Source organism: Astatotilapia calliptera, chromosome 5, assembly GCF_900246225.1.
Source record: "Astatotilapia calliptera chromosome 5, fAstCal1.2, whole genome shotgun sequence".
Taxonomy (NCBI): domain Eukaryota; kingdom Metazoa; phylum Chordata; class Actinopteri; order Cichliformes; family Cichlidae; genus Astatotilapia; species Astatotilapia calliptera.
In genome coordinates, this window is record NC_039306.1 from 35,115,387 (window position 1) to 35,131,876 (window position 16,490).

The following is a 16,490-nucleotide window of genomic DNA, read 5'->3' on the forward strand; positions in this document are numbered from 1 at the left end:
CACTCAATTGTCATTGTCAGGAATGCCTCATTCTTCAAGAAAATCAGACATGGACTTGAAGATGCCCCACCTGGACGGCATGTCGACCCCGCCTTAACAGACAAGCCCAGATACCCAGTCAGATCAAACAGACGCGTACCTATGCATCTGTCTGATTACATCAGATCTAAGACTTGAATATCTGAGTGACCAGTTAAAGGTTATGCTGCGTGTAACATGTTTGTTGTTCCTGAATCTAACACTGTAACCAGTATTATAGTGTTGAATGTTGATAGTGTTTAGTCAGAGATCTGCGCAAATGCAGTGCTGTTTAAGTGATGTTTAGGTGTGGAGAAACTCAAGTAATAAGAACGTTCAGTAACTTTATTAGGTGTCGTTGTCATAGGTTCAGATTAATAATTCACCTCGCTGAGTACCTAAGTTTGTTGATTTTACTATTAAAGTATCTTCTGAGAATTGAATAGTAAAATCAGCATCAGGTCACACTACAGTGCAGTGACTGACAAAACCCTTATTAAGTGAAAACTAGAGATCAAAGTAGTTTAAAAAGGTTGGAAACAGACCCCACCGAATAGATATAAATATAAGAAGTACAAAAATAAAATAAACAAAGACAAAATTACATTAGAACTTATTTTTAACGTATTGAAACTAATAATAGGAAGGATAACAACCTGTAAACTGATATTAACAATGAAACATAGTTGGCATGACGACCATGCCCAGAATGTATAAAATGAATAAAAGGAAATAATTCGCACAAAAACCTATTAAATAAAATAGAGAGATGCATAAGGTACATTAAGGCTGTGTCATTGTTCGGCCAAGGAAAGTGTGTGAAAAGGTAAATGTCTCCAGCTTGGTAAAGGGTGAAACTGCAGATCACCCGAAGCCCTTGATGGATACAAAATAAAATATAAATAATATATATTATAATAAACTGCTTGGTTTGCCATGCAACAGAGAGAATGAATGTGACCGAAGGTTGGATCTGAGATGAGGCAAACAGAAGACCAGTCTAAGAAGTAGGCACAAACCTCTTCAGAGAAAAAGCAAATTTGTACAGATTGGATGAATTCTAAATTATCTGTTTGCTGAGTAAGATGATCCTAACTATTAAATTGGCTCAGTAGTAGTATACACTAATAAAATATTGTAATATACTATTGTTATTATGTAGAAAGAAAAAGATGATAATATTAATAATAAGAAGCATCTAAAAAGATATCCAAGTCTGAGTTTCTTTGCCTTCTAACAATTTTCTCCTCACACCTTCTCCATTTCCTCCTCATCCTCCACCCAAGAGTCATCATTAACTTTGGTGCTACACGTGGAGTTACCCGCACAAGTTTGGAAGGTGGCTGGTGCATTTGACAAGCCAAAGGGCATTCTGGTGAATTCAAATAAACCCATGGGTGTAGTGAAGGCAGTTTTTTCTCTGTCTGGTGGGGACACCCCAACCTGCCAATATCCACTGGCAAGATCAAGTGTGGAAAAATACTTTGCGTTACCCAAACTGGCAAGTGACTCTTCTATTCTTGGAAGAGGGTAAGCATCTTTATGGGTCACAGCATTAAGTTTACGATAATCCACACAAAATCTAAGTGTCCCATCCTTCTTACGGACTAACACAATCGGAGAAGCCCATGGACTGCAACTAGGCACAATGATGTTAGCATCCAACATACCTTGAATCAAACTCTTCACCTCCTGATATAACTTTGGTGGAATTTGTCTATAGCGCTCACGGACTGGTGCAGCATTGCCTGTAGGAATCGAATGCTGCATGGTGCTTGTCAATCCATAATCTTCCTCATGCACAGCAAACACTGCTCTGTGCTTATGCAATAAAGCCTGCAGTTTCTCCAATTCCTCTGTGGACAAATGAAGACCAGTTAAATCAGGGAACATGCATTTCTCCTTTGGGCAGGGGCGTTGACCCTATACTGCTGTTACTACACCCTCACCACACGATGATCATGTTCATGACACTCGAGTTCTCTACGTAATGACTAATCTGCCCTGAGCCTCATAATAAAAGTCTACCAACTTTCTGATGGTCTGATAAACGGTCACATTGGTGAGTCATTAAGTTTTGGACACCTGAATCACAAAGGCCTCCCATCACTGGACTGGTAGATCAATGTTCTAGCAATTAAGACGTTCACCCACCTCGACAGGTTCCCACCAGGCATTGATTACATCCTGCCATCTCACTACAGTCTGTACGACCCCAAACCACATCTCACCTCCGAGGGGAATCTGTATAGGGGATGGCGATTTATGGTACGTACATACCCAATGGACCCATCTAAAGCTGCAAACCGTGCCTGACTGGCACAAATCTGAAAAGCAGTAGTCCAAGCTCTCTGTTCGGCTCCACTAGAGGAGAGGTAGGCTAAGGGCTTCTCCTGATCCATTTTTTCGTAACACTGTGAAATAACATTCATAGCCAGGAACGCCTTCACTGTCGGTTAAACATTGGTCCTTAATCACCAAAAAACCACATTCAGGGAGTTCCACCTGTCCAATCTTCACATGTAGCAATACATAACCCAGGTATGGAATATCTAGTCCATTAGCAGCCTCGAGCACCAGCCAGCTGCTTGCATCCTTCAATTTCATACCATTACTGCCGAAGTGTTTAGAGAAGTAGCTGTTCTTTATCAGTGACACATTTGATCCAGTATCCAGAATACACTGTATTGGGACATCATCAAGACACAAGCTGACTTTAGGAACTTTTCCAATCAGTTTTTTCACATCAGTTTGAGGCCCATTGGCATCGACACAACCCACTGTCTGGGCCGCCAGTGGTGTCGTCTAGTTTAACGATCCAGATCTAGGCGTGCTTTTACAGAACCGAGCTATGTGGCCTGGCTGGGAACAAGTGTTACAGATGGGGCTACCTTGTTCATCATAGCTGTTTGAGTAGACTCTGGGTCTGCTCCCTCCTTTCTTTCTTGATCTGGACTGGTCAGTCTGTTTCCAGTCCAAAGTCCCTTGTGTAGCTTGATGAAGTTCTGATCGGATTTCTTTGATCAAAGTCTGTGATAAATCATTGAATTGTGTAGTCATTTGCTTGTTCATGTCCTCCCACAACTCTGATTTGATCTGTTCCATATCCTTAGCATTACAGGTCTTGTATCTTTCACCTTTGGCAGCAAAACACTGGACTGGATCAACCATTTCACCATAAACGTGTTCCCTCAGGATTAGTTCTGCTTTAATTTCTGCAAATGTCAACTGATCATTCATTAGAATTTTTGTTCTGAATTCACCTCTAAGGGCAGTGTCTCTCAAGCCTTCAACCAGATGATCTCTGAGAAGAATATCTTCGTCATTCATACCTCTAGGGTCCTTCCTCTTTAACCTGAGAAAATGTTCTTGTAATCTCAGTGCAAATGAACTGATGTCTTCATGTGTTTCTTGGCGAGCGTTGAAGAACTGAGAGTGCAGGACCGAAGCAGTTGTTTTATCCCCATACAACTTATCTAACTCATTAAAAATTAGCTCAGGTCAATTACACTTCTCTGGTGCTAGAATTAAAATCTCTCTTTTAGCCTTGCCTTCTAAGTAACAGAGTGTTAATTCTGCTCTAAAATCTACAGGAACTCCTTGCAAAGCAAATGTTGTCTGCAAATTACTTTTCCATTCACCTAGACTAATATCTGAATCCTTCCCTCTAAATTTAGTTGTGACCATATTAAACATAGGGATCATACCAAAGGGCCTAAACCCTGCACTAGAAACTGGTGCTTCTCTATTTGGGCCAGACTGTGATTCACTCTGATCAGTCATCTTGCTTTTGCCCACTACAGATTATGGTAGCCAGACCCTGTGTTACATGGCTGAAGTAAACTAAAGCCTAAAATACTTAGTCAGTCACTTGCTTAATAGTAATTTAACTTTATATAATTCACATATAAAACTATGAATTGTAATTTTAAATGGTTTAAAAGCATGTAGAATGGCATATGTAGGCAAGTATATTTCTGCTTTTATCAAGAAGCAAAGACAAAAAGGGGGAAAAAAAAAAAAAGAAACAGGGCAGCATTTGGTGGTTGAATCATCTGTCTCCACCAATGCCTAAACCAAATCTGCGCCCTTGATATAAAGAACTTAGCAACTAATGGTGCTTAAAATGTAGGCAAAAGAGAAGAAGAGGAAAAAAACAAACACAAAACAATATTTAGCTGTAGTGCTAAACTGCTTTTGTCTATTTTTTTTTTTTTTTTTTACTCCCCTGTTCCACTATACCTACAATGTAAGCACCACTGGGTACCAGCAATTATTTTTAGCTGTTGAAATGACCCCCTGAATTCAGAAAAATGATATGGTAAAGGTTAGGAGAGCAGAAGTCAGATTTCTTTTCTTTGTACAGAGCTCATTCGGCTGGCCACACTGCTGCTTCTGCGGGATAACAGAAAGATGATCCTTGAGAAACGGAGCTCGTTCCTGTAGTCCACTGGTGCATCCTAGTGGCTGTTTATTATAGTGATGCAGGTAGGCTGCATGGTAAAGGAAGATCAGAACAGCAAATACAAGCATACAAACCAGCAAAAAGTTGTCATGAGTGATATTTGACAGTGACTATGAGCTACCACCCACATCAATCTGAACATTGCTGTAGCTGAACTCACTTATACCCTGTAAGACGTTGAGTTTTGTATCAGTGTCAGCAAATGAAAAATTTGAAAAAGATGATGCTCTTTCTATATTTGGAAAATAAATGGACATTGTTTTGGTACAATACATAGGACAAGGTGTGTATACTGAATAGCGACTGTATTCTGATGTTCTTTTAAGTTTTGTGTATAGAAAATCAAGGTCAGTGTGATCAACTGTGAAGAAACTGCTTCATTGTCTGAAATGAGTGACATTATTAAATGTTTTTGTCTCAAAAAATGGTAATGTTTCTTCTCATTTAGTGGTAGCATATTGTTTGTTGGAACTCGCCTTGTTTTTCCTAAATACAATTTATTAGTTTGACTATGTAAAGATTCAAGAAACACTCATATCTTCACATTGTAAATAATGAGCCAGACCAATATGGTTTAGATTACTTTGTGCACTGTAACTATAATATTGTTCAGAAAACATAATCTGTATTCAGTTTTTGCTTTAATAAATGACCGTTGAGTGTGTCGTTCTCTGAAAATGAAAAACAGTGAAAACTATCCATAAGAAAAGAACAAAATATTCACATTCGGGGTTTTTGTTTTTTTGTTTTGTTTTATTTTTGGTGAGAAATATGTATGTTAAGAAAACATACAAGGTGAGGAAAGCAAAACCTGTGTACGTGATTATGGAGGGCAGCAGTAGAAGCATCTAAAGGCAGTATATGTATTTTTTCTTGATTTTTACTGCAGAAACGTTATCAAGGAGCATAATCTGCAATCTCCGAAATGACCACCAGGGGGAGGTTGTTACCCAACAACCTGCAGTGTGCAGAGCTGAATCATTATCATACTTTACCAAATAGCATCAGCTCTCATCTGTACGCTGCCACACAGAGTCTATTTGACAGGTACAAGGATCTGTGAGGACACAGAGCACTATTCTTCTGACCCGGTGTCTTCTTGCACATCGAGCAGAGCTCTCAGGAATTATCATTCACAGCCATGTGGCTGCACAAAGTGCTTAATAGAGTCCCAGAGACTGTGGATTTAAGAATGCGAACTGAAACCAACAAGTGGTTAAAACCTTTTGCAGATTATTGGATATTCAACATGCCCTTATTGTTACTTCCTGGTCATTTCTTTTGTTGTGGTGGTGTATAGATGGTGTTTAGATTTTCTGTTTAGACCTGTTTACGTATTTATTTAAAGAGAGAGAGAAATAAAATCTGTAAAAATAATTTTCATAGCTGTTTCACTTAAAAACTTTCCAGATATAAAAATCATCCTTTTGTTCTCCTCATCTTTAGGCATCAGAGTAAATAGAATTATATAATGTTAAAATATATAATAAATATAAATGAATTATTATTAATAATAATAATGATAATAATAATAAAAACACATGTTTACGTTTTGGAAAACTCCCCTTCCTATGCCTCACAGTGGTATGATCCATTAGCTACTATCCACTGCTCTTTAACTTAAAACAAATATTGTGTGAATCACTGTCCTTTACTTCTACCGCTCTCTAGATTAAAACACAGTGCGACCAAGCGGCTTTCAAAGCCGCTGAAGCTGTCCTGTGGGAGGGTTTTCACAATTTCAGAGAAAAAATAGTGAAAAGTGAAGATGCCGGAGATGTTTCACCTAAAGCAGGGAACTACCTCAGCGGTGAGACAGCAATGATTTTGAATCATATCTGCGGTAATATTTTGTTTTACATTCATTGCACCATATAAAGGAACACAGCAGTAGAGAAAAGGGGATGGGCTTCATTTATTGATTATTTATTGGCAACAGCGTTACAGGCGAAATGAATGCATTTTAATGCAATGGCCTAATATGGGTAATAACCAACAACAGATTGCTTATGAATAAAAAAGTATATCACATTCTGAAAAAGTATCACATATCAAACATTTGTTCCCTGTGTTCCATTTTGCAGTATCACACTAACTGCTCCAAGTCTCCAGGCTCGTGACTTTAATAACATATAAAAGTCACTTGCAGGCCCGTCCTCTCAGGTCCTTATTTTCTTCCCTTTTGCATAAATCCATGCAGGACAAGTGTGGCTTTGCATGTAACTTTGGGTCAGCAAAGGCAGACAGCACACAAACCCCGAGAAGAGGTGGAGCTATGACGAGACTCTTAAAATCCGAAGCTTATTCCTCAACTCACTGCCAAGGTGACGAGCTCCGCTCCTGACAAATAGCTCCGCGCTTCACACGCAGGGACCGGGCATGAACGCGGCAGGATTTGGGAGTTTTGGGTCAAAGTTTTGCTTTCGGTTCCAGATTTCTGCTCCACATGGGATCAAATCTGGACAGAAGTAGAGCGTAAGAAAAAACAAACACAAAGAAAGAAAAGAGAAAAAAAAGAAACCAGGAGCCGCAGGCGCACAGAAAAAGTCGGCAACCTGTACTCAATACTTGCCTTGATCCTAAATCTGAGGATAACTTTGCCCACAGCGTTGATCTTCGGACTACAGCAGCGCAACAGAGGGAATATGAGTTCCGGCTTGGGCCACTGAAAGGGAGTGATAATCGGGTAAACGCGCTCCGGTGACCGACAGCCAGATTATGCAGCATCCTTTGGACATGGGGGCGCATTACTATCCTCCGGATGTTCATGCAGACCACAGAACTCATCGCTACAGGAGTTTCATGATAGAGGAGATCCTCACAGATCACCCGGAGCACAAAGTTTCGGCTCCGGCCGGGGAGCTGCTTAAATTCGGAGTACAAGCTCTACTCTCTGCGCGGCCTTTCCATAACCAACTGGGTAAGGCAAAAGATGGATGAGTCTTTCATAGCGGTGTGGAAAAAACACACCGGGATAATACACGCATTAATATTTAATACAATAGCGAAATATTCAAAGGGGATTTCACATTTAATTACAAATGTAGGCATGGGGGAAATGTTTCCTTTCTTATCGCTGTTTTTAAGTAACACTGTAAACAAGAAAAAGGCAGGCGCATTATGAAAATGAATTACTGTAAAGTTTTTAAATAATGGGTTTTATCTGATTAAGAAACAGAATATAACAAAAACATATTAGAAGCTTAAATGAGTTAAAGCGTGGATCACCGATGAGATTCATGTTAATCTTAGCTCTTCTTTTGATGAGCGCTCGGTGACGGTATCTAAATATGATGGATCAATATCTAGAAATAATAATAATAATAATAATAATAATAATAATAATAATAATAATAATAATAATAATAATAATAATAGTAGTAGTAGTTTAGGGTAGAACTGCATTTGCCTTTTTTCCAATTCGAGTCACAGAACGAGAAAGACTAATTTCCTTTCCCGATTATTAATAATAATTTCAGGCCTCTTTAATATTCACTGTAGCTACTCCAATTTTAAAGCTTGAAGCTGTGCTTTGTTTCGTTTAATGTTCACATCATGTGACCTTTAACCTTTGAAAACATGTCTAACGACAATAACACAATAATACTGACGCCTTATTCTAACCTTCCACGCTTATAATGTTTGGTATCAGAAATAAGTAGAACTTAATCGTATCTACGTCATTCATGCTTTTCTGTCCGTGTGGCAGCAGCGCTTTGAAATCTGCTCCAGCGTGTGCGTGCTGTCACATGCGTCCTCTGCAGAAAACACACGATATTAAAACGACTTTTCGTTTGCGGGGAACTCATTTAGCCTCCGAGAGCTGCCCACCTTAAACGATCAGGGAATCGATTTTAAAGGTCCACTTGTAGTTTACGCCGTTGTTCCCCCCTTGGGTCCCCACTCCTCGAAAACATCGAGTAAATAAAACCAACTCGTTTTGAAATCTGCTCCTCATTGCCGTGGGTAATATGTTGTTTCCTTTCCCGGCCATGTTCACAGTGCTTAAAGCCGACCAGACGAGCCTCCTAAAGTTCCCCATGTCCCCGCTGTCCTGCTCGCTGGGCTCCCCGCTCCTGTCCGCGGCCCCGGGCCTTCAGGTAGGCGCAGCGTCCCACCACCTGCCGCTGGACCTCCACCTCCGCGGGAAGCTGGAGCACGGAGCCGACGCAGGCAGCAAGACCAAGAAGGGCCGCCGCAGCCGCACCGTGTTCACCGAGCTGCAGCTGATGGGCCTGGAGAAACGATTCGAGAAGCAGAAGTACCTTTCTACACCCGACAGGTGCGCAGGAAACCGCCGAGGATAATGGCGATAAAGACAGCTGCTTTCCCGGGACTTACTGTAGGATTTATTCCAGCCTGTAACCTGCAGACTGCTTCACAGCACTGCAAAACTTCTCTCACATCACTAATTCATGTCTTTATTATCTGTTTCCTATTTGCATTGAAACACTGAGTGTGTGTTTAAACGAACGAACCTCGTCCAGCTTTTAATCTAAAACTGCTGCGTTAACCTGGCTGCTCAAACCACACCTGAGCGCTTTCACGGTGGCCGGTGGTGAGAGCTTCCATTTGATCTGGGTCGTTCCACCTTTAGAAAGCTAAAGCGAAATGAGGCTATTACAAGCTGCAACAGGTAGCAATAAAACCTCATTATTATCCTGGTGACTTGATGAGGTCTTTGGAAGTGTGGTCCACACTGCTTTCTTCTTCTTCTAATGATATGTTTGATTTTGTGTCTTACAGAATAGATCTCGCAGAGTCTCTCGGTCTGAGTCAGCTCCAAGTGAAAACATGGTACCAGAACAGGAGGATGAAATGGAAGAAAATTGTAAGTTGGCTGGACTTAATACAGTCTGTTTAACATGCAAGCTCAACGCAAAAGTAAAGAGATGCTTCTGCGTTCCATTCTATCAACTTATCCTGATGGGAAATGCAGTTCAGCGGAATAAATTCAGCAGTATTATTTTTTATTTTTTTTTGGGGGGGGGGGGGGGGGGGGGGGGTCCTGCATTGAATATGTTGGTGTGCAACTTTGTTAAGGACGCCAAATCGCATGTATGAGTCACCGTCTGTACTCTGAGGCTAAAACCGAGTTTCTCCCGCAGGTGCTGCAGGGCGGCGGCCTGGAGTCCCCGACCAAGCCCAAAGGTCGCCCTAAGAAGAACTCCATCCCCAGCAGCGAGCAGCTCTCTGAGCAGGAGCGATCCACCGCAGAGGCTGACCGGCCCGATGGCTCCAGCTCCCACTTAGAGAACGCTCAGGAGGAATGACCAGCCTCTTTATCTATGAACCTGTGGGACGCTCAGAGTGCCTGAAAAAAGGGGGATTTTTTGCTGGACCGTACGGCCACCTGGTGCAAAAAAAGAAAAGAAAAAAAGAAAAAGAAAAAAAAGCCCTACAGAAACCTAACGTGCACGAGGCGACATCCTCCAGCAGCCCGGCGTTTTTGTGGCATTCCCTCGTGATGCTGCTGTTGAGGAGGGGACTCAAATATTTGCAGTAGGTCTAACTCTTTATATTCTAAGGATCAGCTCTCACTTATCTGTCCTGCATTCCCTTTGTGTAACTTTGCATTTGATTAATTATTAAATATATTTTCACTAAGGCTCTTCTCCGTTTATTGCAAAGGGGGCATGGTTAAAGATAAGCGTGTCGTCACCGGCCCCGCGCGGCCCTGTTCACACGCGCCTAACATGGATACATATCTGCACATTCAGACAAGTTCGCAGCGATTCACCAGGCTCCAGATAACAGAGACACGGGGGCGTAAAGGCGCTCAGGTTTAGGACTAGTTGCTGTTGACCTGCGTGTCCTGCTGTGGTAATGTCATGATTCCATGTAGCAGCATTAGGGCTTCTCTTTCTTAATCGAAATAAAAATATGGATTTATTTAATGAGGAGTTTTGGGGGGGTGAGAATACAAAATAGGTCTCCTTTCACATATCAGGGCCATTTAGGTGAATGCGAATGCAGGAGAATATGTTACAGTATCGTTAGCTTGAATTTATCGTGAACATGTTAATCAGAATATATAAAAGGTAATAACTTGACAGATCTGGACTGCACAGGAAGAACCACTGCGAAATAATAATAACAATAATAATAATAATAATAATAATAATAATAATAATGAAAACATGAGGTGAGAAGATTATTTCTTTAGCTTGTTATTAAAGACAGTTTTCCCTTAACGCCTCTGTGGCAATAAAACGAAATTCTGATCTCAGTAAACCAAAGCTGAACGATAACAGTGAACAGATAAAGGTTTACTAGTAAAAAGTAAATACATCAAATAAAAATGCCGGAATATGTCTTCTGTTACTCTCTTTACTCGCAGACCTCATATATATATATATATATATATATATATATATATATATATATATATATATATATATATATATATATATATATATATATATATATATATATATATATATATATATATGGATTTATTTAATAGTAAAGCTATCCTCATCTATCTATATATATATATATATAGATAGATGAGGATAGCTTTTTAATGAAAGCTATCCTCATCTATCTATCTATCTATCTATATATATATATATATATAGATAGATATATATATATATATATATATATATATATATATATATATATATATATATAGATATAGATATAGATATAGATATAGATAGATAGATATAGATATAGATAGATAGATAGATAGATAGATAGATAGATAGATAGATAGATAGATAGATATATAGATAGATGAGGATAGCTTTCATTAAAAAGCTATCCTCATCTATCTATATATATATCTATATATATATATAGATAGATGAGGATAGCTTTCATTAAAAAGCTATCCTCATCTATCTATATATATATCTATATATATATATAGATATATATATAGATAGATGAGGATAGCTTTACTATTAAATAAATCCATATATATATATATATATATATATATAGATATAGATATATATATATATATATATAGATATAGATATATATAGATAGATAGATGAGGATAGCTTTCATTAAAAAGCTATCCTGCTGAACACATTATTACTTTAACGCGTAGCTGATCGGCGAACTATTTCGAATACGTTTTTCTTCTTTTCTTCTTTGTTGTGTTGCTGTCACGTCGGGGGCCTAATCCCGTATTTTCTAAATGTTCATTAAATTAAATTAAATGTTCATTAAAGCCATACATTTCTATGCATTTCTAGCTTTTTCAGCTGATCAACTTGAGAAAAACAAACGCTGAATTGCGTCTTTAATAAAAATAAATGCTGAGTTGGAATTGAGAATTCCGCCGGAAATTCGTCGGGCTCCTCGCATTAAACACTCTCAGGCATCGGTGCATCATCACAAACGCGGGCTCTCTCATCACTCTCATCATTAGAACTGTGGCGTCTCAAAGCTTCACTGCCTCTAAATACAAATGCTACATGAGTATAAAAAACAGTATTTTCATATTATTATTAATAATAAATCAGGTTCAATTTTTTGACTCAAAGTTATAGTTCAAAGGTTTCCTAAATAGAAAAAAGACAAAGCGAATGTGGAAAACAGCACAACAGGCACATTTAAGTAATACTATTAGCTGGGTGGTTAGCTAAAAGTAATCAGTGTAAAATAACAGCTGTAGGAAGCAGCTAAATGTAGTAGATGAACAGGTAAAAGTAATGGATAAAGAAACAAAGAAGAGTGGTAGAAATGTGGCCTAGCTGAAATAGCTAAGCAAATAGAAATAACAAACATTACGAGTTAAATATATAAATCCTACTGAATAAATCCTACAGTAAGCTTATATCTTTGTATCTATATCCATATCTATATATCTGCATAAATAATTGTAACTTCTTTTGCACCATAAACAGTGGATATTAAATAATCTACTTTGGAATGGAAAAAATACACAACACTGTTTGCTCTGATGTTATTAAATGGATTTTAAAAAAATCCTATTCAGATTTGCCTGACAGCGTGGATGAAAGGGTACTTTATTTGATCTGTTTTTGCGTGTGTTATGATAACGCTGTTAGGGTATATCATATTTTTATTTTCTGGAAATATTCTAATAGTATCTCACAGGGAAGCTCACATTTATCCTTGGAAAATCCAGCACTGTTTAGACTCAGACTCATAATTCTATTAGTATGCAGCAGGAATACTCCAGGCCTAGTTATTTAAACAATACCATTAAACAGGATAAAATGTGTGGTTTCTTCAGAGGCCATTGCAGCTACAATATCTTTTTTTTAATACACCTCATTTTAATTTGCTTAACAACTTCCCATGTAATTATCACAAAACAGTAGTTAATGACTTAAATAGAAGAATAGACTTTTAGCACTTTATATAAACATACATTACAGACATGAAACGCACACACACTCTTGAATGGTTTTACACTGAAAATGCTGGAAAATGACTTTTAAAACTTTTAGTATTTCACATATTCTGGGTCTCACATCTTTTGCCAGAGGGACAGATCTGAGACCACAGATAGTGAAAGTGTACGTTTATAAGGAGTCTGTTTTTCAATTCTATTCAAAACTTTAAAACAAAGAAGTAGAAGAAATATTTGTCGATGTGGCTTATCATTGGAGCATGAATGGTAGCATTTATTTTTATGGTAAAAGCAAATAATACTAACACTAACACTAACACTAAAAGAGGTCTAAAATAACATTAAAAATAATAGATGGCATGAATTTTATTTGACAACAGCTCACACTTTAGCTGAATTTATTACGCTTATATTCATGCTTTTCATTACGCTATAAAACGGCCAATTGAGTGTGTAAATGAACAAAATAGATACAGCTGCAGGTTTTACTGGTGCCTAACAAGTGACTCCACAGCACAATAATATTTTATGCTGGATAAGTGTTTTATTTCATTAGATTTCATTAGATTAGATGCACATCTGTTTGTTCTCCAGTCTTGAGTTTAAGACATTTGTCAAGAATCAAATGCAGTGAGATAAATTACTGTCATGATGAAGCAGTGTCAGTGCGCCTGGAAGTGCTACACTTTTCCTTCTTTGGAAACTCATTAAACAAAGACAACACACAATGTACTGTAGCAACATATATATGCTTATATTTTAAAAAATATATATAACAGGTATATTAGAGAGACACTGACACCATTTGAAAAAAAATGTTTTTTCAATACAAATACAGATCAAAATCAGCCAATCACAACTCATCAGCCCCCACTTGGACAGTTTAAACCACTGTCTAAAAGTATGGCTTGCATCAGAAAGCATACGCAAAACTGCAACTTGATCAAACAGTTTGTTAAAAAACAAAAAGCAACGACAACAAAAGCAGTTCAAACAACCAGAATAAAAGGTCAATTTATAAACATTTATACAAATATTTATAAAAATGTATAAAAATAGGTCAAGTTTGCAATTTGACCTATTTTTATATGCCTGCTCCTGTTTTTAAGCCAACTTCCACAAAAACTCTCTGGGCCTGATGACCTTGAAATGTTGCCCTTGGAAGAGCGTGGGATCAATAAGCAGCTGGATCATAATGTTGCAAACACCAGTGGCTCGTGTGTGTGTGTGTGTGTGTGTGTGTGTGTGTGTGTGTGTGTGTGTGTGTGTGTGTGTGTGTGTGTAGAAATTGCTGTAAACAGAAGAACAAAGCCCAAAAGTCGAGCTCGTTTACTTCAAAGGAAATGTGTCTTACACCCTGTCGTCAATGTGAAAATTAAAGGTCTGAATCTCCCAGTTAAGATAAAAAACACGAACATGTTTAGCAGTTCCAGAATCCCCAGAGCTCATATCAACACACATTACACTTAAGGCTCTCCTCCGCAGTGGCCACCCCTCCGAGCCTGCCTTTGTTTCTGTAAGTTTACGGAGCGTGGCGCAGACGCTACGTGCAGCCGTCGGTGTGCAGCATCACACCTCCTGGAGTTGCAGTGGAGAATTTTTAGAAGGGTGCCACTGTTTACAGACACATTTATTTACTCTATAACTCACTGATTTGACAACGTAGAGCAAGAAAGTCAAACTTTTCAAATCTCCGCTGGCCTGGTGACGGGGAGGAGGAAGACTTATTGTGAGGGCTTTTATTCACAGAGTGCAGACTTGTTCGCTGTGGAGCTCTTACTCTCACAGTGAGGAATTTTTTGAATCCTCCCTTCAAATATAAACTTGCCATTGCTTTACATTTCAAAGGCCTTGTGTTATTAATGAGAGGATACATTAATCAGTAACCCAAGTGCCATTATTATAGGCAAGCCCATTTCTTCATGGATGCATTGCAGTATGGAAGTCTCATTACGTCGAAAAAGACCCACATACTGAATTTATGGATGGATGAAATAACTGTGCAAGTGTAACTGTGAAAGCTTGTTCTTAATATTATTAGTTAGTGTATTAGTTTCAGTCTGTTGATGCCTCTAAGGCTTAATAAACTCTCTTTATTCATTTTTCTTTGAAAGAGATGGAATCCAGATTCTCGGGAGTCCTGCTAATCATCTGGGATGTTTTTTTTTTTCCAAAGGGCACCTTTCCTTTACATTGTAGTCTCAGTTTTCAGTTTCACCCAAAGATCCACAGCTGACATGGACATCTGCAATCCCCCCTCCGCCATCGCACAGACACACACACACACACACACCGCCACCACAGTCATCATCATCACCAAAGCAAATGGCTAATCAGTCCTTACCCGGGATGTCAAATTTATGTCAGGGCCTAATCATATGCAGATTAATGACAGGTTAACCTAAACAGCAGAGCTGAGGTTGGCAAAAAGGTCCCAGAAAAAAAGGAAAGAAAAACACAAGCACATTTTAGAAATGCATTTGTTAATTTGTACATGCTGCAAGGTGAATGTGTGAGGTCGCCTCGGCTCCACGGTGCAGATAAGACCTAGAGCGGGCTGGACGACGCAGGCCTCGTCCACGTGCACGTTCCTCTCTCCTGGGCTTTGAGAGGGGGCCGAGTGTTGGACAGCAATGACTTCCGACATAAATTACAATCAGGAGGAAGAGTCGGCTGCCAAGAATCTGCAAATTCGGAACATCCATATAATTTAATCATTAAAGGGACCCTTTGTGGTGGCACGATAACGCTCCGATGCAAGCAATGAGAGGTTGACCCCAATTTTTATCGAGCGGGTGTTTATGGAGTCAAAAGGTCCGTGCTTAGACGCAGCACAGGCTTGGGGGTCTTGGACCGAGGGGGTAGGGGGAAGTAGCCGCCCCAACCACGCACAGGAGAAATTCTCCACGATTAAAGAGCCCCTGATTAATCTAACGTATGTGCCAAAACTGCACATGCGGCGTATGATCCCAATTAGCCTGAAACCCAACTCTGTGCAGGCCCAGCTCCACATTAGCTCTGCCATTCTTCTCTTTGTTTTCACTGGACGCTCCCTGACAACATGCCTGTTCCACATTACATCTGCTGAGACAAATCTAACTGAAAGATGTTGATATTGATGGCAAGATATGTTGTTGTATCAGTCAATATATGGACTGATAGAAATGCGAGCGGGGCCGCTTGGACGGTAAACAGTGAAGAAGCCAACATGACTCCACTCTGTGATAGGACTGCCATTTTTTACAGATACTCTCATAGTCATTAGGCATAATGTTCTAAATATGAAATGAAGTAATTACAACATGCTGCTGTTGGTCGCCAGAGGATCTGACAGTTAACGAGCCAGCATTCAAATTACACTTGGAAATGATTAGTAAATAAAAAAAGGCAAATTGAAAAAGTTTGTAAGATAACACCACGACCACAGTGGAAGCAAATGAAATTGTTTTTTTCCTCTCAGTTTTCTGTGTTGAGAATCTAGACGTGCACTGCAGAAGTACAGCATCAGTTGATACAGAGGTTTTTACCTCTTAACCCGTTGGTTAGATAGTGGTAAAGTCAAAATAAACAACCTTCTGGGAAGAATTTGGTGTCCTCACCAGCAGGCCCAAGAGTGATTTAACAACAGTAAATGATACGCTCTTCTCTGTCTAACAGTGACATGATAAG

The 16,490-nt window shown here is 39.1% G+C and overlaps 1 protein-coding gene across 1 annotated transcript; it reads left to right on the forward strand.

Moving 5' to 3' along the window:
- The first annotated feature begins 6,769 nt into the window (after positions 1–6,769).
- On the forward strand, positions 6,770–10,121 carry barx1 (BARX homeobox 1). The gene is made up of 4 exons (XM_026166456.1): positions 6,770–7,403; positions 8,486–8,765; positions 9,230–9,314; positions 9,592–10,121. Exons 1-4 carry the CDS (start codon positions 7,202–7,204, stop codon positions 9,754–9,756), a joined length of 732 nt encoding a protein of 243 aa, XP_026022241.1. The 5' UTR covers positions 6,770–7,201; the 3' UTR covers positions 9,757–10,121.
- The last annotated feature ends 6,369 nt before the right edge of the window (positions 10,122–16,490 follow it).

What these genes read in the sequence shown, in the direction of transcription:
- barx1 (XM_026166456.1), top strand. Translation starts at nt 7,202, where the DNA reads ATGCAGCATCCTTTGGACATGGGGGCGCATTACTATCCTCCGGATGTT. An exon ending in GCCTTTCCATAACCAACTGG is followed by an intron (nt 7,404 to 8,485) that starts GTAAGGCAAAAG and finishes CCATGTTCACAG; the next exon opens with TGCTTAAAGCCGACCAGACG. An exon ending in TACCTTTCTACACCCGACAG is followed by an intron (nt 8,766 to 9,229) that starts GTGCGCAGGAAA and finishes TGTGTCTTACAG; the next exon opens with AATAGATCTCGCAGAGTCTC.